The following is a 25,221-nucleotide window of genomic DNA, read 5'->3' on the forward strand; positions in this document are numbered from 1 at the left end:
GTTTAGTAACTTTCATTGTTTATTATAATATAATAGCATATCATATTAATATGATGTGATACAAAATGATAAGTGATATTTTAATTAATAATTAATTAATTAATTTATAATAATTAATAAATTATTAATTATAAAAATAAAATATAAAGATAAATAAAAGAATAATAATTTATTTATTTTGTACATAATTTAATTTTTTTTTAAATATTATATCTTAAAATTTCAATTTACAATGAATATATTTTTGAAAAATAAGTTACTATTACTTTCAATTGTAATTTTGTATTATAAATATGATTGACACTTATCAAACCAAATTGGACATTAAAAACTTAATAAGATGCAAAGAATCAAGGTTTTTGTTTTTTTAATGAGCAAAAAGTGATGGCGACCATTAAATGTCCCCATGCCTTATTTTGGGAAAAGACCAAATACCTCGGAAATCGGTGCAATGGAAGTTTCCATTTTGACTCCCCACATTAATTAATCAAAATGCATGCGCGCGGACAACGAACCGCCGAAGCGCAGCCAAGCCTTACAACAGGGATCGAAATCCAAAGTACCCACCAAAAAACAGGTTACAAACGTCACGGAACCGGAAGAGAGTCTTTCGTCTCACGTCGCTGTTTTTATTTTAATGCGTAAGTGGTGCCTCACGAGCCATGCATCTTGTCCATCTTTCAAGACATGGATAAGGGACCCACCGTCTTCTCTTTGCCTTCTCCAAATTACTCAAATGCCCTTCTCCAAATTACGTGTAATTGTTTTAATGCTACAATTTACCATACATAGATATATTTTGTATTTAATTAATTACCATGTTGATAAAATCTAATAAATGCTACTTACCATACTTAATCTATAGCAAATATATTGTTGTTTATTACTTGGATATTTAATTTGTACAATGGATATATGCCAAGTTTACTCATCAATTTGAATCATTCTCACCAAACCATAATATTTATTTATATATAAAAATATAATTACACCTATATTTTATATCTCGTACTTTTATAAAATTAATATATTAAATAATAAAAAATTGATAGAAAAAAGAATAACATCTTATACGAATAATGAATTTAAAAAAGTGGCATAGAAAAGATTATTTTAATTTTTTATAATGTATATTTATTGGATATTTAAAATTATAATTTTATAAACTAAGTCTAGTAATTTTCAAATTTAATTTTTTTAAAGACAAACAATATTGAAAACAAAGTATGCTAAGAATAAAGAGGTATCAACTCAAGAATCCTCAATTAAACAATAGAATAATAATACTTGCCTTTTATTCCTTCCACAAAAAAAAGAATAAATACTCTGAAGGGAGTGGCATTTTAGTAAGTTCAAGTACAATTTCCTAAATCCTCTTCCCCCTCGGACCGATTCCCAACGCCATCAACTCCCAACAACTCGCGCTCTCTCTATCCCCCTTCTTTCTCTTTCTCTGTCTTCCGCAATGTCCGCAACCGCCACTCGCCTCCGCCGTCTAGCTGCCTCCACCGCTGCGGTAGCAGTGACTGCTGCTGGTGGCGCAATCCTCTTTACTCCTATATCTGTCAATGACAGCGCCGGTGGCGCCTCTTTAGAGTCCGTCAGGCGGAAGATCAATGATCCGAGCGCCGTCGTTCCGTCGCGAACTGTACAGGAATCGGCTTTGATAGGTGCCAGCGAGACTAAGCCACTCGACATCCTAGTTGTCGGCGGCGGTGCCACCGGCTGCGGCGTTGCGCTCGACGCTGCCACTAGAGGCCTCCGCGTCGGCCTCGTTGAAAGAGAAGATTTCTCCTCCGGAACGTCTTCGCGGTCCACGAAGCTAATTCATGGAGGTAAGCATCAATATACGTATATAAATGTGTGTATATACGCTTACATTTTCTGTATTGTTAATGGTTATTTTCAGACCTTTTTTGAAAAACCATAATTGAGAATGAATCAGTATTCTATTTCTTGTTTTCAAGTCTCTTTTTCCATTTTCAATTTTTTTTTCTAGTTTGTATGTTGATTAACGAGCAATTTGTCCGTTTGGTTTCTAGTTTGATTTCTTTAATTGAAATGTACTTTAATAATTTTTTTTTAAATGAAGAAACTTCAAGCTGATTTGCGTGATCATATTTGCATTCTCTTCGCTATATGTATCAGATATATATGTTTTGAAATTGCCGATATTCAATTGTTGAAGAGGCCAAATCCAGCATGATGAGTGCATAGGATTCAAAATTTTGAAAAAAAGAAAAGGCTAAAATTTTGGGAACTCACTCTATGTGTAGAAGATATTAGATATTGAATTTTCTTTAGTGCTTTCATTTATTGCGAATTGCTGTTGGATAATTTTTGCTGAGCGGCTTAGAGTTTAAATACCTACGGACAATGATTAACTCTTTTAATAGATTACCTTCAATATTTCGTTATCATATTTCCCATTAAGCATAATGTACCCTTGTATGCATTTAATAATAACATATTTTGTTTGAAATTGAAAGTAGTTTTCATCCCTTGTCTTTTTTTTAACATTAAAAAGTTTTAAGTCGAAAGTCTTTCTCTGTGGAATTATATAAAATCTTGGATGGATGGCAAGTGATGTCACAGTTTACGTTCTATCCTGTAGGATGAACAACATAAAATTATACATGTAATATGTACATGAGGCCAATTTCAATTCTCCCCTGTAAGCTTGTTTCAGCTTTTGTAGGCTAATCCATTTGTTCAATCATGTTAGGTGTCCGCTACTTGGAAAAAGCTGTCTTTAACCTCGACTATGGGCAACTAAAGCTGGTTTTTCATGCACTTGAGGAGCGTAAACATTTTATAGAGAATGCTCCTCATCTCTGCCATGCTTTGCCATGCATGACGCCCTGTTTTGACTGGTTTGAGGTAGTATACTACTGGATGGGCTTGAAATTGTACGATTTGGTCGCAGGACCACGTTTGTTACACTTGTCCAGATATTATTCTGCGCAAGAATCTGTTGAGCTCTTCCCTACTCTTGCAAGGAAGGGTAAAGATAAAAGCTTGAGGGGCACAGTTGTGTATTATGATGGGCAGATGAATGACTCTCGCCTAAATGTTGGATTAGCTTGCACTGCTGCGCTAGCTGGGGCAGCAGTGCTTAACCATGCAGAAGTTGTATCCTTTCTTAAAGATGAAGCTACCAAGCGGATAATTGGTGCAAGAATTCGTGACAATTTGTCAGGTAAAGCAGGCATATCCTTTCCTACTTATTCTATTTTTCTGTTCTTTTCCTCTTCATGAAATACCTCAAGTTTGCAATGGAGGAAAACTCAAAGGACTATAAGATTAAAGAAATACTTTAATATCCTTTTAGGTAATTGATTGGTAATAGCGTAAAGCCATAAATGATTATGGTTTTTCTGACTTGATCAGTTGGCCTTTCCTTTCGCATAGATGATGATGCTCTGTGGTTGGAAATAATAAGTGTTTTTCTTCCTGTTTTAGGCCATTTATTATCAAGCTTTGCGTTCCAAATAAGTTGATATTCTATACATACGTATGCACACACACAAACAAAAACACAGAGCCATACACACACACACACACGCGCATGCATATATATTCTTCTTGGCATATCTCATGTTCTTTGAGGTTAAAGGCTTGTTGATTTATTTTCTACTGTTATTAAGATGAAGAAAAGAGGAGCTTTTTGTTGTTCATTTTCAGGGAAACTGGTTAACACACATGAGCACCAAAATGTGTTTTGCAACAAGACATTTGCTTCCCCATGTTCTTGCTTCAAAACTAAGCTTATTGATGCATTTTGAAATTGGTGTAATTAGGTAGCTTAAGTAATCATTTGTTTGATCTTTTTGCTTGTTATTGTATAACAGGCCATGAGTTTGAGACATATGCAAAAGTTGTTGTGAATGCGGCTGGACCATTTTGTGACTCTGTAAGGAAAATGGCTGACAAAGATGCACAACCTATGATATGTCCCAGCAGCGGTGTACATATTGTTCTCCCTGATTACTATTCTCCAGAAGGAATGGGCTTGATTGTTCCTAAAACTAAGGATGGACGTGTTGTTTTCATGCTGCCATGGTTGGGGAGAACTGTAGCTGGCACAACAGATTCTAATACTTCCATCACCCCACTTCCTGAACCACATGAGGATGAAATTCAATTTATACTTGATGCCATCTGTGATTACCTTAATGTCAAGGTATGACATGGATTTATCAATGTCAAATATGTTCTAAATTTGTGATTTTAGAAACCGAATGTATTAGATTCAATCTAGTTAGCTTTATCTTTTTACTTTCTTTCTTATTGAGTCTATTTTTTTGGTAAATACTTAGTCTAATTTTGGATTTAATTTATGGTGGAAAATTTTAGGTGCGACGAACTGATGTTCTTTCTGCCTGGAGTGGTATTCGTCCATTGGCAGTGGATCCTAAAGCAAAGAACACTGAGAGCATCTCTAGAGATCATGTGGTTTCTGAGGATTATCCTGGTTTAGTCACAATTACTGGTGGAAAGTGGACTACTTACCGAAGGTAATGTTTACTTGGATTCTGCTAGAATTTTCTTTTGGGATAGGCAGATATTCAGGGTTTGTTCTCAATACATGATTGTCAGTATTAGTTGTGTTCGTGGTTTACAGTCGCCCATCAAGGGCTGAATTTATCCTGATGGGCTACTGCTGAACTAAACATCGAATGAAAATTTGGAGTTTAGGTATTTTTGAACTACAGATCTCAGGATGTACATTGTTTGGATTCCCTTGATTTTGGAGCTCAGGATCTCATTCTGTTGATCCCCTCTCCTTCCCTCTCTGTTTTCTTTTTGGCATAAGTTTTTGTGCTTACTAGAGCTAGTTTCAGCATGGCAGAAGATGCGGTTAATGAAGCTATCAAGTCTGGTAAACTGAGCCCAAGCAATGAATGTATAACAAGAAGCCTGCAGCTGACTGGTGGAGATGGATGGGAACCCTCATTTTTTACTGTTCTTTCTCAGCAGTATGTTCGCATGAAGAAGTCATATGGTGGTAAAGTTGTTCCTGGGGTGATGGACACAGCCGCTGCAAAGCATTTGTCTCATGCATATGGCACATTGGCAGAAGGAGTAGCCACCATAGCTCAGGTTGGTTTGCTATGTTCTCATAACAGTTAATTGTTGGTCTTAATGGCTGTAGTGGTTGGATGAGGTAATTGTGCATCTGTCTATTGGACATTGGGCTTTGAGTGTTGAACAAATTTAGGGATTGTAGTGTATATTTACCTAATAACACCTCATAAATCTAAAGTGTCAAAAACAGTGAATTGGTATAACTTTAAAGGATCTTCATTCTGATGTAATGTTGCTTCATTCTTCTAAAAGTGATAAGATAACTGGAGATAAGCTCAGCATTATAGTCTTAGGCTTTTCTATGGCATTGCTTGATGAGAGAGGATGTGTATGCAAATTTTACTTGGGCTTTGTTTGGTAAATGCTTTTACTTTTTGTGTTTTGCTATTTGTCTTTGGTATTCTGTTCATATTTTTTTTTGCCTTTTCCTTTCTGTTCTTCTTTTTTTTTTTTTTTTTGCAAAAAAGTAAAAGTATCTGCCAAATGGAACCTTAGAATGTCACAAGTTTCTTCTCATTATGTATTTCTGGTGATAGTTTAAGAGTCATGCTAATTTGATGTTCTGAATTCACAATTTTTATGGCTTTGATATTGTGAAACATCATGTGTAATTTATGTTCCATGTCAAGAGGAGCTGACATTTCAAAATACTTCTTAACTATCAGGTTACAATGCTTGTTTAAAATTTAAATTACCAACTTGGGGGCTGCCAGGGAGGGGACAAGCAATTTTAGAGCACTAGTTATAGTTCTTTATTACTCTTTTTGAGTTCTTTGATTTTTCTTAGTGTAATTAATTTAGATACTAATTCTTGTCTTATTAAATATATAAGAACCTTATTATCCATTCAATTGAAAGTGCAATAGCCTCTTTTAGTTTTAAGAGAACAAGTTTTATGAAATGGATTTTGTGTAAAGCACTTGAATTCTTTATTCCAAGTCCCACCATCTGATCTAGTGATCTAGCATAGAGCTATTTGGGAATATTTATGTATAATATTATTTGAAAATTGCAATTCGTGTCTGTGAACACTGAACATGCAATTTTTATTTTCTTCTTGGTTGGTTAACATTTCAAATCTGCCTTTTAATTTTTAGAATGAAACTCTGGGTAAGAGGCTTGCACATGGGTACCCTTATTTGGAGGCAGAGGTTGCATATTGTGCTCGTAATGAGTACTGTGAGTCTGCTGTTGATTTCATTGCCCGGAGATCTCGCCTTGCTTTCCTTGACACTGATGCAGCAGGCCGTGCGTTGCCACGCATTATCCAAATACTTGCTACTGAGCACAACTGGGGCAAGTCAAGGCAGAAGCAAGAAATGCAGAAGGCTAAAGAATTTTTGGAAACTTTCAAGTCTTCAAAGAATGCACAGTTCCATGATGGGAAGCACGAGTAGTGAGTATTACATTTTATTCATTACTTCAGGCATAGACTTTAAAGAAGTTTTGTATAATAAATTAATAATATGTTGCTGTTAACTTTGTTTTAGGGTCTTGAAATCAATGAACCAGATTTTTGGAGCTCAAGATTCTCCTTAATTTTATGCGGCTGGTTTCCACCATGCTTATACAGGCACATATATCTTCTACTTCATTTGGCAAAGCAGCGGAATCTGAATCATATCCATAGCATGCACAGCTTTTGGAGGCACTTGATTTTGTTGAGCTTGCTTTGCATGATTAATAATGCAACTTGTAAAAGATTGCCGGTCCCCAGGAAACTTTAGCATCTTGTTGGACCTGTCTTAAAAGGTTGGGGACAATTTACTGATTCACATGGGTAAATACATTTTTCTAACTTTATACAAGTCTTTTCCCCTGCATTTCTTATAATTTCTGGATACATGCTTCAGAAGTATCTGTGTCCAGTTTTTACTTGTATTTTATCGTCTCAATTGAGAAATAAAAGAAACATTGAATTATTTTAGTTTTCTGTCAACTGTCATATTCACCATTAGCCTATCTTGATCATAGGAAAACTTTGAATTGTCTGAGCCAGAATCACATGCTATGCACTTCTTTTTGAAGGTTAGGCTAGCTCTCTATAAGGAAATAGATCCAGTCAACAAGTGTTTTCAGTTGAGCCTCAGAAACAAAAGTTCATTTGAGCATATGGATGTGGAATTTTGATCTTCTTTGGCTACTTATCTTTCCATAAATTTTTGGGGAATTAATTATGTTAGGTATGTGACCGTTGGAATTGTGTAATGGCCTAGCGACAGTGTATCGCTGTGGGAAGAGCCAATGCAATTGTTCCATGCTGAAGCCCGGATTTCAGTCTGTTTCAGCCTACAATTATCAGGCCCATCACAGCCCGTATAGGTCACTGCTTCATATCTATTATTATACGCGACTATTTATTTTTTTATTTGTTTCTAAATAAATAATAATAATTACATATCGAATATAAAGTTGCATATTGTACAAATAACTAAAACTAATAACATGCATATATTAACCGGCAATTACATTAACATGAAATTTGTTTGCCTCATGTATAAAATATATCATATAAACATAAAGTTTATTACTTTTACTGTTTAGTGTAAACTTAGAATTCTGAAGATAATATAACATAATATAAAGTTTAATTTATTTTTATTTATCAAATAATTCCATTAACATGGAAATCTTATATTGAAATTAGATTTTTTAATTAAAAATAGAATAACTTTTATTGATATTTTATAATAAAATATTTAAAATAATAATTTAGAAATATAATGAACAAAATATATTTTTTTGTCAATCAAAAGTTTACCCATATCTGTATTTTTATATATATTAGTATTTATTGTCACGCCTGAGTAATTATTTTTTTAAATTATAGTTAAATTATAGTTATGTATAAAAGATAAATATTTTCAAAATTTCAAATTAATTGTCTATATCACTAAAATATAATTACAATTGAAAAAAATTACATATATAAAAGATAATTAATATTTCGATTATATATGATTAAAATTTTATATAATCATTTATAAATTATTCAACACTATTAGATTAAGAAAAACATTTTTAATAAAATTCATTCAATAAGATTTGAATTCTTATTTACAAATGGGGTAAATCATATCAATTATTTATAACAAAAAAATATTTTAAATGAAAGTCATTGAAAATTTTTATATATTTACAAATTAGATCACTTTTATTAATATTAATAACAAAAATTTGAAAATAACAATCTAAAAATGTATAGAACAAATATAATTACTTTCATTATTAAATTTTTTTTCAATATTCGTATTTTTATGTATATTATAAATGAACATAAATAAATAATTAGATATAAAACATGGATAATAATTCTTTTTTTTTTGTTATGACAACGATAATATTATCCTAATTTACCACGCGGCAGGATATGAAGTGCAATAATTTTGAAGGTGGGAACCCCCCAAAATATCCCCAAGATTTAAAATCCAGTGCCTACTGGCCAGCAAGCGAGCAAAGCAAAGCAAGAAAAATGGGAGCACTGTCATCTCTCCACCACCTCTCAACTTCCCTTTCCCTCCTTACCAGACCATCCCTTTCTCTCCCTCCTTTCCTCCGCCCAATCCGCGCCCTCCCTCCCATCACCTCCTCCTCCTCTTTACAGTTCAACATCACATTTGCTCCTCCGAACCCCAAACTCAAACCCAGAACCCCTCCAAACCTGAAGAACGACGTCGTTCTCGACGACTCCGAATCCCCTCCCCTTCCTTCTAATGGCCAGCTATTCATCCCCTGGATCGTCCGCGGCGAGGACGGCAACCTCAAACTCCAAGCTCACCCCCCTGCGCGCCTTATCCACGCGCTTGCTGATGCTAAAACGCAGAAGCCCAAAAAGAAGGTTGACAAGGCGGTGAAGAAGAAAAAGGAGATTTCAGCTGTTGGTAATGCAAGTGTTGAGCCGCCTAAGCTTTCCAAGGCGGCTAGAAGGTTTTATAATGAAAATTTTACAGAGCCTCCTCAAAGGTTAAGTAAAGTCCTTGCTGCTGCTGGAGGTAAATTCACTTTGTTTAATAACAGAAATCTTTAATTTAATTATAATATTGGGTATTTGTGGAATATTTGGAGCAAACTTACTTATTACTACTATTACTTGAAGAAGTGATATTCTATACATTGGTCCTGGTGTTTTTTTTTTAATATTATTATTAAAAACAAAAACTTTTATAGGTGATTCTGAATGCTTTTCATGTGTCTATTTAGACGTTAGCTCAATTAGAATATTGGGCATTTGTGTAATATCAACCAAACTTATTAGTACTTGTAGACTTGGTATTCTATACATCTCTGCTGGACTTTAAAACTTGTAAAATGTGATTTTGAATGCTTCTCATGTGTTTATTTAGTTAAATATGTTAATTAAATCTCCTCTAGTTCAATAATATTATTGGGTATTTGCGTAACATCTGCCAAATTTATTACCTATAGCACTGATATTCTATACATTAGTGGTAGAGTTTAAAAATTCTTACAGGTGATTCTAAATGCTTGTCACGTGGCCATTTAATTCAATATGTTATTTATAATGGATTGTTAGTTTTAAACTTCACCTCTAGTAGATGTATTCATAATTCTTTGTAGAACGTGTAATTGACTATTTTTTTTTGGTTGCTTTTTGAATGGTTGTGTTACTAGTGGCATCAAGGCGTGGAAGTGAGGAGCTTATTTTTGATGGCAAGGTGACTGTTAATGGTTCTGTGTGCAATGCTCCTCAGGCAAGTGTGTAGTTCTTAGTCAATTTGTCGTTGAAGTGCATTTTTCTCATGAAAAAATGTTTCTCTTTCATCACTTTTTTTACCATCTATGTGAATTTGTGGATCATGTTCAGCCTACTTGAAGCAAGTGGGAAAATGAATTGGTAAAAATGTAGTAGGAAGTCTTAAGTTGTTCATTATTCTTTTTATAGAGGTTTTATTGGCATCCCTACTATATTTTCTTTGCGTACATTTTAATTATTCTTGTTTAGTTTTGCTGCTTGAATTCCTATAAAAGGTTTTATACTTAGATCATTTTTTATGGCGAAGGAGTTATATGCTCATTATAGGTGATAATTTGCAGACTCGAGTTGATCCTGCAAAGGATATTATTTATGTCAACGGGAGCCGACTTCCTAAAAAACTACCACCTAAGATATATCTTGCCCTAAACAAGCCCAAAGGGTTTGTCACCACTACCGAACTACAATGCTCTTAATGGCCTTTTGCACTGTTTGCTTCAGTATATTATCTGGATCCAATGCAATCACGTTTTGCCAGGTATATTTGCTCATCTGGGGAGAAAGAGTTCAAATCTGTCCTGGATCTATTTGAGGATTATTTAAAGAGATGGGTATGTCCACGTTGCAACTTTTGAAGTATGGTTTCTCGTTGTCAACTTATTTGCAGCTACAATTATGGATGCTTAGAAGATTTTCTCTTGTCAATGTCATTTGCTTTATATAGATTTATATCATATGTTTTATTTATTTCCTATAGTTTTGCAAAATGGTAAGAAGGAAGTTTGTTTTTCCAGGACAAAATGAATCGAGGTTCTCCCAAGCCACGATTATTCACTGTTGGCCGACTTGATGTTGCTACAACTGGCTTGATTATTGTGACCAATGATGGTATGTATTTTGCTGCTTATATACCCATCCTTAAGCTTGATGACTGAGTCTTAGCTAGATATCAGTTACCTTTTGTTGTCTGTTTCAGGAGATTTTGCTCAAAAGTTGTCACATCCTTCATCCAACTTAAATAAGGAGTAAGATTCTTTGCATTTTATACTTTGTTAGTGACAGGGATTACTGCACATAGCTAGAGGTGGCACTTGGTTGGGTTGGGTTGGGTTGTGTTGATCATTTCGGTTTGGGTTATCTTGGGGTCGGGTCATTTGGGTTTTGACACTCGGGTTATTTGGGTTGAAGTTGTTGACTTTTAAAGTAAAATCAATTTAGGTTTGGGTTATGCTTCCGTATCTTTTGAGTTTAGGTTGTTTCCCATCTCTGCACACAGCTGTGTTGGAAGAATGGTTCCATTGTAAAATTTAGTACTGTTGCCCAGGGACTAGTGGCATTGGATAGTATGCCTCTTAAAGATAGTAGTATTACATTTTGAATGGCAGTGGCTTGATATATTTACCTACCTACTGCTTTTGCATTAGGACTTTCATGCTGTTATGACTCATTCATTATATTCATGTATTCCATTTACCTTTTGTTTTTTTATTATTAAATGATACCCTTCATTTTTCATGTTGACTAAGATTTGGTTATTTTCTGGGATGCTATTGTCATTAACTGGCGTTCTATTCCCTGTGACAATGCAATTACAGATACATTGCGACAATTGATGGTGAAGTAAAGAAGCGGCACTTAATTGCCATCAGTGAAGGGACAGAAATTGAAGGCATTCATTGCATCCCAGATTCTGTGGAATTACTTCCGCGGCAGCCAGATTTGTCAAGACCTCGTCTTCGTATTGTGGTATTGGTTATCTCAACATGTGGTTTTGATAATACCAATTCTTTGATGAATTTTAAATTGGTTTATAATTTTAGATAATTTAAAGAATTTTGAGCTTTTCCTCTTGGATTCTGTGTAGTCAAAGATTCGATATGCAAATTAAGCCGTTAATTTGATGGGTTTAAATTTAACAATGTTATTCTCCAATCATTTTCTTGGAAGTTAGTAAAAGATGAGAGCTGTGTAAGATTGCTTGACTTATTTTGCTAATTTTTCCTCCTCTTTTGCAAAAACTGGATTTGCAGGTTCATGAAGGGAGGAATCATGAAGTTCGTGAACTTGTGAAAAATGCTGGACTTGAGGTCAGTTTTGGTCTTCTTACATGACGTTTACTCACATACCTAAAATGGCTCATTGTTTGCTCTAAATTGATCGAGTTTATATAGGAATGGACCATAACAATAACTTAAAATTGTTTGATAAGGAAATCATTAGTAATATGAAATTATTGCCGCTTTGGAATGATAGGCTTATCATACCTATTTGACCTTCCATTCATCAAGTTTCACTGGATACTTTATTTGTTTTTTCAATTTTCTCTTTAACTTACTTATTGATCTTATTATTTTTGTTTCTAAGGGTATTGATTTTTTTTTCCCAGATTCATTCGTTGAAGCGTGTACGCATAGGTGGTTTCAGACTTCCAGCAGATCTAGGGTATTATTTCTGACAATGCCACTTTTTTACATCAACATTGAGGGTGCCTTTCCCCCACTCTTTCCCTTTCTTTTCTCCTTTCCATAATCACTCTACCAAAAGTCAGCTCGATCAAATGGATACAGTTTGATAGTAGCAAAGCCAGCTACTATTGAACTAATAATCATCACATTGTAGAACCTGTGCTCTAGCCTCTGAGCTAATTGTCTTGTTGAATATTCAACTTTCTTAGAGTACCACTTGCAATCCTAGGGGATTTTATGAATGCCCAATAACCTTTCCTTTATTTTCTGTGGGTTTCCTTTCAGAAGCTTTGGCTTGGAGCCTCTGTTCATATGGGAAGGGTAAAATACTACCAATGTTTAAGCCTTTTGTTTACCCATCTTTCAATTATTTTCGGTTTAGTAAAACCAGTTTTCTTCTTCAATATCTTCCATCATATGGGTAAAATACATCTTGTTTTCAAACAGAAAGTACCCTCCCTCTTCTTAGGCAGGTCCAACAAACACTGGGTTAGTCTCTTAGAAGCTTTAATATGCATAGGTTTAAAGCTAACCAAAACCAGTTTCAGCAGAGAAGCTCTTGTAGAACCTTAAAACCATGTGACATTTTGTTTAGCATCCCAGTTAGTACCTTCGATGTACCATGTGTTTATTAAGATAGGTTTGGCTTTTTTCTGCTAATGCCAGCTGTGGTTTGCATGTGGATTACCCTGCAAATTAAATTCTAGTTTTAGTTACATATGCACACAACAGATTGTGGTAATGTGTTCTTACATTCAGGCTAGGGAAGCATGTCGAGCTAAAACAGAGTGACCTTCGTGCAATGGGTTGGAAGAGTTAGTGAAGTCACTGCTTCAGTGGCAGCATCTGCATTTTCTTTTTGGTCTCCATGGAAGAGCCTTCAACCAGATGTTACACGGCCATAGAGTCACTGATTTTTTGAGACCATGGAAACTGGCCCCTTCATGGCAATGGTTTATGGGCCTATGAGTTGGACGTCATGATTTCTCATTGTGTTGGATGACTATTGCGGGCAGGCCACATCTTTTTCTTTGGAAAAGGGCAGAATTCTTAAAATACTTCTGTGAGGTAAAATTATTTATATAGATGTGAAGTTGTTGTGTACATATAGAGCTCTAATACATGCTACAACACCAAACTGCTTCATGGAAATCAAATGATTGTAATGGAAACTGGTTTAAAGAAAAGGAACATCAGGGCAGAAGCAATTGCATTTTGTGATGAAAATTTGCACAAGGTTATAGAAATGTATTATTCCATAATTGCCATGGTAGTAAATAGAGCATTAAGGAGTTGGTTTGACATGCTCTGGACTGTGATTATTGATATTTAAATGAATGTTCACATCACAGGATAATGCTCTCACTATCTGCATTTTGTTTGAGATCTTATCTGCATGCGTTTTCTTCATATTGTCCATATTCGTTCTCAATCACAACTTGCTGACATCTATGTTAGTTTAGGAATTAGTCTAATGTACTTCACATGTGCATATACACATGTACGTATTCCAGAAGTGATATAAGCATACATAGCAGTCGAATTCTAAAGGGGTAAAGCAGTCTCTACATCCCCTTTTTTCTTGAATATTCACTACTGTCAATTTCAACATGCCTAAGGCTCACATGCTTTTAATTTCTCTTGGCAATTTCACGAGTTCGATGCGTCAACGGAGATCCAGTGTTTGCAAATTCTGTAACCTTGTCACTGATTTAGGCAGTTCTCTAATATAATGGTTTCTAAAAAGGTCGTAATAGAGATGTGATTATCATGACCTGTTGAGAAACTTAATGTAAGTTGAAAGGGTCTTTGCTCATAAGAAACATCTTAAAACAGATTTTTCGAAATGATTTGGAGGCTTGTCATTTTGAATAATATAGTGGAAGAGTTATTTAAAATATTAAAATCTTGTTTTAAATATTCTATGCATAATATTCACAAATTACTTATTTATTCAAGCTTAATTATATTAAAACCTTGTTTTAACCCTTGAACTTGATTGTATTAATTAATTTGTAAAAATGATTGGATGCAAACTGTTAAATTATCATGCGGATGAGGCCATGCAAAAGAAGTTTGCAATGGGCAGGGCTCCATATGATTAATGTTAAAGATAAGCACAGTTAGGTGCCCATGATTCATTGGTAAAGCAAGATGGATCAGCATCTAAGATGGATTCATGAATCCTGTTAGATACTATCTCCAGGAAAAGGGGAGAAGATAAAACTTAATTTGCGACCCATTCATTTCCCTCATTTTTCTTGTTTGGATTAAGGGGAAATATGAAGACTAATTTTGAAGCACCACGTCCACATGAGTAGGTTTGCTAGTTAAGGGTCATGCTTACCAACTTAACAGTTGATTTTGATTGGCCTACATGAGAATTTACTTTCATAATCTGAAAGATTATTCTTCATATTTCTCTATATATCTAAGGATAGCAACCATCTAATGATTGCCAGCAATTATTTTGATGCTTCGTAAGTTGCAATATATGCAAACATACGTACGGCCTGATCCGAAATTTAGGACATCATATGTTATTTTTTTTTCAAATATAATAACTAAATAACTTAGAAATAAATAATTTTAAAAATTCTAAACTAGTATTGAATCATCGATAAAAAAAATTATTTCGAATCAAAAGAAATTGATAAAATCGAAATGAGTTTAATCTTTTTATTCGATTATAAGGATTTTGAGTTTCGATTTTGTCGATTCAGTCTGAGGGGATTGTATTTTCTACATTTTGTGTGCTATAATTTTAAATTCAGAAAATTTTTCTTTTTTTTTTTTCCAAAAAGTAAGAAATGTTAAGATCCCCAAGCTAAACAGGTGCCTATTCTACCTTTTTTGGGCTGTATGGTTTCTTATTTATTCTCTAGAACCCAACTCTTTTATAAGAATAAATCCTTTCCTTTGTCTTATTAAATTTTGGACTTCTCAAAGCCGAATCTAAAGCCTTCTTTGTTTCACTTATCGTTTGGGTTCTGAGGGCCCATAAATATTAACCAGGACACGTGCACAAACCTGTTACCGCCAATGTTAAAACCCAAATCCCGAACTCGGTCCTTTAAATTAGCCGCTCTCACTTCTTCCTTATACGAAAGAGAGAGACAGAGGAAGAGGGAGGGAGAGATGGTTTCGCGAAACCTTAAGCTCCAGAAACGGCTGTCTGCGAGCGTTCTAAAGTGTGGAAAAGGAAAAGTTCGGCTCGATCCAGATGAGGTCAACGAAATCTCCATGGCCAACTCCCGTACGTCTTCCTCTTCCCTCTTACTCACTTCCTAACTTTTATCTTTTTTATATTCAGCAGTTTTGAGTTTTAGGTACAATTTAGACTTGATTTGCATCGTTTTTTTGCCAACTAAAATGGTGGAAAACGAAGCTTAGAGCTTAAACTGGGGTTTGGAACAACGAAAGTTGTGACGGTCAAGTTCAACTTTTTAGGAATTGAATCTAATAATAGCTGCTCTATTTCAATTTAAAGCTCAGTTATTTTTCTGAGTTTTATTTAGTGATTTACAACAGCCAAGTTTAATATAGTTTGCGGGGATGAACTCTAGCTTATACGCTAAATTTATGAATTTGTAGGTATTCTATTGGAAATACAAGGAAGGAATACATTCTTGAACTAAAACGTGTGGTGAATCCATAAATTAACTTGAGGGGTTACTAGTTTTTCCGCATTAGGAAAATCGAAATTTAGAATAATACGGTTTTCTGTTTCATCATTCTATACCGTGGAGTAATAGTGTGCAATTGAGGCAGCCTCATTTTTACCATTTGCCAAATAAATAAATAATATACTTTACCCTAATAAACATATTTAAACATAAAAACTCCTTGCTAAAGAAAAAAATAAAACTTGTTTCCTATAACTTTGCTGCAAACAGAGTAAAATTGTACTGTTCATATATAGGTTTCGTGCTGTTGTTTACCCTCTTTAGGGTACCAAACACTTCAATTTTGTTTTGATTTAAGGAGCCTTCATTAGCGCAATCCTATTATAGCTATTTCAATCTATTTTTGAGTTTATTCTTTTAGTTTTATATTTCTAATGTTGCGCCTAAGCACTACATTTCATTGACTAGTTTGATTAAATGAAGAATTAGGGTTTTTTTTTTTTTGTTGAAGCAAATTATCACAAAATACTTTGCTTAATATCTTTCCATCTTCTCCATTTCGAGAAAACTTCTTTTATTGTTTTTTGGTTTGGACTAATAATCAAATTTATCAACATTAGAAAATGGAGATGGAAAATTGATTGGGAGGAATTTGATATAATTTCCAAAACTGAACGGATCTTACCTTTGTCTTTTTCAGGCTTATCTGAGCTGCCTGTAGAGTTAATGACCAGACAAGATTCATGGAGGTAGATGAACAGTTCAATTTTTTTCTCTGTTTGTTTGCTGCAAAATTATAAGAAACAAGTGTTTTTTTTCTTAACAAGGAGTTTTTATGTTTAAATATGTTTATTAGGGTAAAGTTTTGTTGAGGTTCATGTGAAACTATTTGATTTGGATAGTTCAAATTTATTTTTTCACTGCTTTCAATTTCTTAATATCTGATTGACATTAAGAGAATCCTGTTTGCGTACATTTGTAGTTTGGAAGGCAATGATAGTAATGCTTTAATGTTGTCTACAAAAAGAAGCAAGAAAAGGAAAGGGAATAACCAGGTATCATCAATGATTTGATTAGCCCTTGATTCTTGTTTCGATCATATTAAATAAAAGCTTAGTGTGAAATAATTATGCCTACAGGAGCTTGAAAAGGCCAAAGAGAAACAACACCCCAAATTGAGTAAATCTCAAATAAGAAAGTTGAAGAAGTTGGAGGTACTTGCCCTTTCTTGATGATTGATGCCCTACTTGGTTTTCCTTTTTTTCTTTTTTTTTTTGTTTTGTGTGTGTGTATGTGATAGAGAGATGACTTCTATTTTGTTGGTGCAGGAGGAGAAAGAGAAGGCGCTTTTGCTATCAAAGAGCATTGAGACCTTGGAGTACTGTTCCTTTCTTTTTCTAAATAATGTATCCTACTTTGTTTGTCTTTCATTGAGGAAACTTATTGAATGTTTGACAAATATTATAACATTTACATTTTCAGGAAATACAAGATTTCGGAAGATGCATATTCTTTACTGCAGTCTTCAAAAACTATTGGTTTGGTTTGTATCATTGAGTCTTTGCCAAATTTAAATCAAACATGATTAGTGTGCCTAATATTAATTTGTTTAAGTAGGCTGAAACAATGCGGGAAAAACGTAGGAGAGTTGTTCAGTTTTCGAAAGCAGGTATAGAACCTCCATATGTTGACAAATCTTCTAAGGGGAGAGGGGGTAATAATTCATCATCTTCTTCTGAACCTGAGCCTGAACCTGAATTGGAGGAAATCAACTCAAGGAAGTTGTCCACTGATGGGCAGCCATTGATAATAGAAAGAGAAGTTGCAAGAAATGCACTTGGTCCTTTGGCATCTTCTCAAGAGCCAGTTTTTGGTAAGGACCTAGACCCAAGCTGTAGTTCTGTTGATACCTTACCAACTAAGGAGGTTTCCCTCAAGGAAAACAGCACACCTTTAGAAGAAGATATTAAAAACTGCATTGCTAAGTTGTCCACTGATGGTGGGAGAGAAAGCTCTATGTCAAAGGTAAGTTGGAGTTTTGAAAGTTTAATGTATCATTTGAAGAAAAAACTGCAATTGAAGGGACATTGTATATATATAATATTTTAGTTAGGTATGATTCTCATAAGATTTGATGTTTATAAAGCTTTGTGCCCTGTGTTGCTAATTGCTATGTAAGTCATAAGTTGGAAACACTTTTTTAAGATGTGATGAAAAAATTGAAAGTATTTGCAAGATGTATCTTGACTCACAAAAGTTAATTTGTTGTACATAAGCTGACTAAAAGTGTAAAAGAAACAATGAAATAGAAATTTCAAGTTTAATTTTAATTAAAATTTCATGCTTAATTTCATCATATTTTCTTTCATGTTTATCTGCTATGTTATGTTATTGGCTTATTTGAGAAGGTGGTTTGACATGAGCTAGGTTGATAAAATAAGAGCCCAAACATTCATTTCAATGGGACTTGTCATGTTTAGGTTTGTTCTTTGCAGGGACTTCTTTCTGCCCCAACCGTAGTGCATGTATCTAGGCCAGATGAGGTTGAAAACAAAAGGAAGGACCTTCCAATAGTCATGATGGAACAGGAAATAATGGAAGCTATAAATGAAAATTCTACTGTTATTATTTGTGGAGAGACTGGATGTGGTAAAACCACACAAGTTCCTCAGGTATGGCTGTTTGATGCATGATTGTGTGTACTTACTGGGATCTAAAAACTAATTTTTCTGTTCAATAATTCTTTTTTTTTTTTCCATTTTTGTTCCAATATTTAGTTTCTTTATGAAGCCGGCTTTGGTTCAAGCCAGTCTACTCTTCGAAGCGGTATCATTGGTGTTACTCAACCCCGTCGTGTAGCAGTCCTTGCTACTGCTAAGCGAGTTGCTTTTGAACTTGGTCTTCGTCTAGGTAAAGAAGTTGGGTTTCAAGTTAGGCATGACAAGAAGATTGGGGACAGGTGCTCTATCAAGTTTATGACTGATGGAATTTTACTTCGAGAAGTTCAGGTTTTACTTCCACTTACAGTTGTTATCTATATATACACATACATATATATCTTATCTGTGATAACACTGATGGCTATGCATGAAAAATAAAATAACTCTCATTCTTTCTTTAGCAGCTTCATTTTTATATTCTTCTTATATCTGCACAATTTGTGGTGCAGAATGATGTTCTACTAAAGCGCTACTCCGCCATAATTCTGGATGAGGCTCATGAGAGGAGCTTGAACACAGACATACTTATTGGAATGCTTTCTCGTGTAATTCGACTTCGTCAGGTGAAACTTGAAAGATTTTTGGTTCTACCTTGGGGCAATAAATTTATTTTCTTCTATGTTCACCCTCTTACTGTATTGTTTTGTGGTTGATGGCAGGATTTGTATGAGAAGCAACAGCGTATGATGCTTTCAGGACAAAGTGTAAGCCCTGAAAACTTGATACTTCCGTTAAATCTTGTTTTGATGAGTGCTACACTGCGAGTGGAAGACTTCATTTCTGGGAGAAAGTTATTTCATGTTCCTCCTCCTGTTATTGAAGTTCCAACTAGACAATATCCAGTGACGGTACATTTCTCAAAGAGAACAGAGCTTGTGGATTACATTGGTCAAGCCTTCAAAAAGGTCATGTCAATTCATAAGAGGCTGCCACAAGGTGGCATACTTGTTTTTGTCACTGGACAGAGAGAAGTGGAATACTTGTGCCAAAAGTTACGTAAGGCTTCTAGGGATGTGATCGCTAGTATTTCTGAAGGGGACAAAAGTACTGACACTAGTGCTCCCTCTCAAATCGATTTGGTTGAGGGCATTAATATGAAGGATATCAGTGAAGCATTTGAGATTCACGGAGACTCAACCCACCAGCAGACTGACAGGTTTAGCTCGTACGATGAAGATCAGTATGATTATGAGGAGGATGATTCCGATGCTTCTTATGATTCAGAGATGGAGAGTGAGCTGGAAATTTTCGGTGAGGAAAGGAACACATTAGAACAAAAATCCATGGATAATGTCGATAACTTGGTTGATGCGTTTGGAGGGAATGGAAGCCTTGCTTCTCTTAAGGCTGCTTTTGATGCTTTGGCTGGGAAAAATGGTTTGGATGCTAATCCTGAGGGAGGAGAGACTGTCTCTATTAATCCAGAGAACAGCTTAGAGCAACCACCTGCGCCCATTGAAAAAATTAGAGAAGGTAATAGAAGTCTCAATGCTGGTATACTACGAGTTCTGCCTCTTTATGCCATGCTACCTGCTGCAGCACAGCTTCGTGTATTTGAAGAGGTTAAGGATGGAGAGCGGCTTGTTGTTGTTGCTACCAATGTGGCTGAAACCTCTTTAACTATCCCAGGAATAAAGTATGTGGTTGACACTGGGAGAGAAAAGGTCAAGAACTATAATCCCACCAATGGTATGGAAACCTATGAAGTACTATGGATTAGTAAAGCATCTGCTGCTCAACGAGCAGGAAGAGCTGGAAGAACTGGGCCTGGCCATTGCTATCGTCTCTATTCATCTGCAGTCTTTAACAACATATTTCCTGATTTCTCTTGCGCTGAAATATCTAAAATACCTGTTGATGGTGTTGTTCTTCTTATGAAATCCATGGGCATTGATAAGGTGAGCTTTGCATGTATTTTGTTTTTATCTTTAATGGTGTTGTTCTTTTTACGAAATCCACGGGCATTGATAAGGTGAGCTTTGCATGTATGCCGTTGTTTCTCTCTATCTCTTTATAAAGTATCATATTGAGGTCTATGTGGTGGCTTTGTCAGATAATTTATGTTGAGCTAATTTTTTGGATCCTATGACACACACACACACACACACACGCACGCATATTTGTTTAATAACATTTTTTTTCCCATAAGCTCCTGCTGATGCATATATATGATAGGGATCATCATTAATTCTACTAAATTATCTGGATTTTGTTAAGAGACAAATGTTCATTTTTTGTGTTTTAATTTTACTCCTTTAGGACATGCAGCATGTATAATTCTGCCTTTACAGAGTCAAATATGTTATCACTTGGTTCACTTGTAGTTAGTGATGTCCATTTTGGTTATGACTATAATCCTTGATCTGTTAATGGGCTTTCTCATAAGGTTCCTTAAAGTTTTAGGTTTTAAGGGACTAATCTACTTGATCTACATTAACTTCTTGTCCCGTGAAAATTGAAGTTGTTCAGCAATGAATATTTATGTCTTGTTTTCTGTGTTTTTGCAGGTGGCAAATTTCCCATTCCCAACTTCTCCAGGGCCCACTGCCCTGGTTGAAGCAGACCGTTGCTTGAAAGCCCTTGAAGCACTTGATAGGAATGGAAGGTTGACATCTCTGGGGAAAGCCATGGCTCATTACCCTATGAGTCCTCGCCACTCAAGGATGCTCCTTACTGTTATCCAGATTATGAGAAGGGTGAAAAGCTATGCTCGAGCAAATCTGGTTCTTGCGTATGCAGTGGCAGCAGCTGCAGTTTTGAGCTTGACAAATCCATTTGTTATGGAATATGAAGGGAGCTACAGTCAAACTGATGAGTCGAAGCAGAATGATGGAACTGGTCCCTTAGATGGTGAGAAAGTTTTGAAGAAAAAGGAAAAATCACAGAAAAAGAAACTAAGAGAAATGGCCAGAATGTCACATGCTAAATTTTCTAATCCTAGCAGTGATACTCTGACAGTGGCTTATGCATTACAGTGTTTTGAGCTTTCAAAAAGCCAAGTAGAATTCTGCATTGAAAACAGATTACATCTGAAAACCATGGAAGAAATGTCCAAGCTAAGGAAGCAGCTTCTTCAGTTGGTTTTTAATCAAAATGTTCATCATGATGTTGAACAGGATTTTTTATGGACTCATGGAACTATGGAAGATATAGAACACTCTTGGAGGATCTCCTCCAGTAAGAACCCACTTTTACTGAATGAGGAAGAACTCTTAGGCCAAGCTATCTGTGCTGGGTGGGCTGATAGGGTTGCCAAACGCATTAGAGGAGTTTCAAGGTCCTCTGAAGGAGATAGAAAGGTAAACACAGCTCGGTATCAAGCATGCTTGGTCAAAGAAACCGTCTTTCTCCATCGTTCTTCATCTCTTTCAAATTCTGCTCCTGAGTTCTTGGTGTACAGTGAACTATTACATACAAAACGGCCATACATGCACGGGGTGACAAGTGTGAAATCAGATTGGCTTGTTAATTATGCCAAGTCGTATTGCACTTTTTCTGCTCCTCTTGCTGATCCTAAACCTTATTATGATCCTCAAACAGATGAAGTATATTGTTGGGTAGTACCCACTTTTGGGCCTCACCTATGGCAACTTCCATTGCATAGTTTGCGGATCAGTAATGACGCACATCGTGTGACAGTATTTGCATTTGCTTTGCTTGAAGGCCAAGTATTGCCATGCTTAAGGTCTGTTAAGCAATTCATGTCAGCCTCTCCTGATATCATCTTAAAGCCAGAATCATATGGTCAAAGACGAGTTGGAAATCTTTTACATAAGTTAAAGGCCCGGTCAATCAACAGTTGTGCTCAGTTAAGACAGACATGGGAGGAAAATTCCAGGGAATTGCATTTAGAAATTCTTGACTGGTTTCAAGAAAGTTTCCACAAACAATTTGCAAAGCTTTGGTCAGAGATGCTCTCTGAAGTCCTTCTAGAGCCTCAAGAACGTTTCCCCAAAAGAGTGAAGAGGGATAAAAGGAAAAAATAAGTTGCTTATTTGAAATCAGTTTCTTGTACATGTTTAAGAGCTTGGCAGGGGAAGAATGATTTATATATTGAACCATTTACAGATGAAGATGAAAAAGCTTTGATGATATCTTTTTGCTCATTATTATATAACAAGCCAAGAGTTTGACACTGCTGCACAGTGCAGCTGGAGCAGCAGTGCTTAACCATGCAGAAGTTGTATCCTTTCTTAAAGATGAACCTCCTGAGTGGATAATTGGTGCAAGAATTAGTGACAATCTGTCAGGTAAAGCAGGCATATTCTTTCCTGCTTATGCTGTTATTCTGTTCTTGTACTCTTCTTGAAATACTCTGAAATACTCTTCTGTCTTTGATTATTCTCTTTTCTGTTCTTTTCCTCTCTATGAAATACCTCAAGTTTGCAACGGAGAAAAAACTCAAAGGACAATAAGATTAAAGAAATACTTTAATAACCTGATAGGTAATTTATTGGTAAGGGTGTAAAGCAAAAACCGATTATGGTTCTTCTCTGACATGACCAGTTGGCCTTTTCCTTCACATAGATAATGATGCTCTGTGGTTGGAAATAATAAGTGTTTTTCTTCCTGTTTTAGGGCATTTATTATCAAGCTTTACATTCCAAATAAATTGATATTCTACACACATGCACACACACTCACGCATATATATTCTTTTTGGCATATCTCATGTACTTTGAGGTTAAAGCATTGTTGAGTTATTTGTGTAATGTTATAAAGATTTAGACAAGAGGAGCTTTTTGTTGTTCATTTTCAGCGAAACTGGTTTACACATGAGCACCAAAACGTGTTTTGAAAATTAAGCTTTTTGTTGTTCATTTGCCATGTTCTTGCTTCAAAATTAAGCTTATTGATGTATTTTGAAACTGGTGTAATTAGGTAGCTTAAGTAATCATTTGTTTGGTCTTCTTGCTCATTATTATATAACAGGCCAAGAGTTTGACACATATGCAAAACTTGTTGTGAATGCGGCTGGACCATTTTGTGACTCTCTAAGGCAAATGGCTGACAAAGATGCACAACCAATGATATGTCCCAGCAGCGGTGTACATATTGTTCTCCCTGATTACTGTTCTCCAGAGGGAATGGGCTTGATTGTTCCTAAAACTAAGGATGGACGTGTTGTTTTCATGCTGCCATGGTTGGGGAGAACTGTAGCTGGCATTACAGATTCTAATACTTCCATCACCACACTTGGAGAACCACATGAGGATGAAATTCAATTTATACTTGATGCCATCTGTGATTACCTTAATGTCAAAGTATGACATGTATTTATAAATGTTAAACATGGTCTGAATTTGTGATTTTTAGAAACCAAATGTATTCGATCCAATCTAGGTAGCTTTATCCTTTTACTTTCTTCACTATTGAGTCCGTTTTTTGGAAAATACTTAGTCTAATTTTGGATTAAATTGTAGAGCCCCAAGAACGAGTCCCCAAAAGAGTGGAGAGGGATAAAAGGCAAAAATAAGTTGCTAGCACATGTCTAAGAGCTGGGGACGGGTATTAAACCATTTACAGATGAAGATGAAAAAATTTTGATGATATCTTATTACTCAGTTAAAAAGATCCAAGTCTATTTCTAATTCCTCAAGTTTCATCCTCTTTGGTGCAGAGATAATGTTATAATGTTATATATATAATTATGAAATTGAATATCATAGTATAACTTGTTAATTTGATCGCACAAACCTGTTAAAAATTTCCTCAAGCTTTGAATACCCTGAAACTAAACCAGGCTTTGGTTTGATTGCACAAATGTGTGGTGAATTCTGACTTTTAGTATACAATGTTTGAGCCTGTGTAAATTTTTAATCTAACAGGTTTTGTCTCTGAAGTTGAGGCCCAATCTCGTGACACTTGCATGCATCATGACATAACAAGACTTTGGTACATAAACCCCTAGAGTCAATAGTTCACAAAGGAAAAGTTATGCTATTATTACATTTACATTGCACGCACATTGGTCAAGCTTAGCCTTAACTGTTCATACAACTTTTAGTTTGCTGAATCTCATAAAAAGGGCTTGGAAATCTTGGCAGGAGAAAAAGAAAGAAAACAAAAAAAGTAGTTTTCATTCCAGCTTGCATATGGTAAGGAGACTTTGTATTATTTTGCCGGCCAAATGAATACCAACAAAAGCAGACAGGAAAGCAGAGCAAAGCCAAGCCATGTTTAGATTCTTCCACTGACAATATCCAACTCATCTCAGCTTGTAGAGTCTTTGTTTTTGGATCATGTCACCAAGAAAACTCAAACATCTGATGTCTGCCTGGCTGACATGGTCGCAAAGGGGACTTCTTTAATACTATACATTTCCTAATTTTCTTCTAGAATTGTAACAACAAGCCAACAAAAAAGCTGTTAAGAACAAAAAAAAAGAATACACTTTGCTTGTTTATGTTACTATATGGGTAATGCTACTATCATGATATCTTATATATATTTATTTAATTAAGAAGATAAATTAGTGTAATTTATAGTTAAAGCCTTTATTTACATACACTTGCCCTTTATTATTTTTAGATTGAGATATCTTTAACATATTAACATATAGAAAAATAAATACATAAATAAATCTATTTATTATCAATTAATTTTAC

General features: G+C 35.1%; 3 protein-coding genes across 5 annotated transcripts; all 3 read left to right on the forward strand.

Moving 5' to 3' along the window:
• The first annotated feature begins 1,348 nt into the window (after positions 1-1,348).
• Positions 1,349-7,015, forward strand: SDP6 (FAD-dependent oxidoreductase family protein). Of its 2 annotated transcripts, XM_018129337.2 has the most exons (7): positions 1,350-1,835; positions 2,726-3,199; positions 3,852-4,183; positions 4,357-4,517; positions 4,845-5,103; positions 6,186-6,484; positions 6,579-7,015. In XM_018129337.2, coding segments are annotated over exons 1-7 (1,896 nt in total). In that variant the 5' UTR covers positions 1,350-1,465; the 3' UTR covers positions 6,580-7,015. The 2 variants fall into 2 exon arrangements, with proteins under 2 accessions (XP_088658903.1, XP_017984826.2); XM_088802777.1 differs by lacking the exon at positions 6,579-7,015 and having other exon boundaries at positions 1,349-1,835; positions 6,186-6,485.
• Positions 7,016-8,502: 1,487 nt separating this feature from the next.
• On the forward strand, positions 8,503-13,624 carry SVR1 (pseudouridine synthase family protein). The gene is made up of 10 exons (XM_007009902.3): positions 8,503-9,080; positions 9,721-9,800; positions 10,144-10,244; positions 10,341-10,413; positions 10,597-10,690; positions 10,779-10,827; positions 11,398-11,548; positions 11,833-11,889; positions 12,189-12,244; positions 13,027-13,624. Exons 1-10 carry the CDS (start codon positions 8,561-8,563, stop codon positions 13,085-13,087), a joined length of 1,242 nt encoding a protein of 413 aa, XP_007009964.3. The 5' UTR covers positions 8,503-8,560; the 3' UTR covers positions 13,088-13,624.
• Positions 13,625-15,348: 1,724 nt separating this feature from the next.
• Positions 15,349-23,982, forward strand: LOC18586482 (ATP-dependent RNA helicase DEAH13-like). Of its 2 annotated transcripts, XM_018129398.2 has the most exons (13): positions 15,349-15,523; positions 16,594-16,642; positions 16,876-16,948; positions 17,033-17,107; positions 17,222-17,271; positions 17,376-17,436; positions 17,511-17,918; positions 18,389-18,565; positions 18,671-18,901; positions 19,063-19,176; positions 19,273-20,511; positions 21,121-22,863; positions 23,546-23,982. In XM_018129398.2, exons 1-12 carry the CDS (start codon positions 15,406-15,408, stop codon positions 22,597-22,599), a joined length of 4,074 nt encoding a protein of 1,357 aa, XP_017984887.2. In that variant the 5' UTR covers positions 15,349-15,405; the 3' UTR covers positions 22,600-22,863; positions 23,546-23,982. The 2 variants fall into 2 exon arrangements, with proteins under 2 accessions (XP_017984887.2, XP_088658632.1); XM_088802506.1 differs by lacking the exon at positions 16,594-16,642 and having other exon boundaries at positions 15,383-15,523.
• Positions 23,983-25,221: the final 1,239 nt, after the last annotated feature.

Source organism: Theobroma cacao, chromosome 10 (genome assembly GCF_053813885.1).
Source record: "Theobroma cacao isolate CCN51 chromosome 10, ASM5381388v1, whole genome shotgun sequence".
Taxonomy (NCBI): domain Eukaryota; kingdom Viridiplantae; phylum Streptophyta; class Magnoliopsida; order Malvales; family Malvaceae; genus Theobroma; species Theobroma cacao.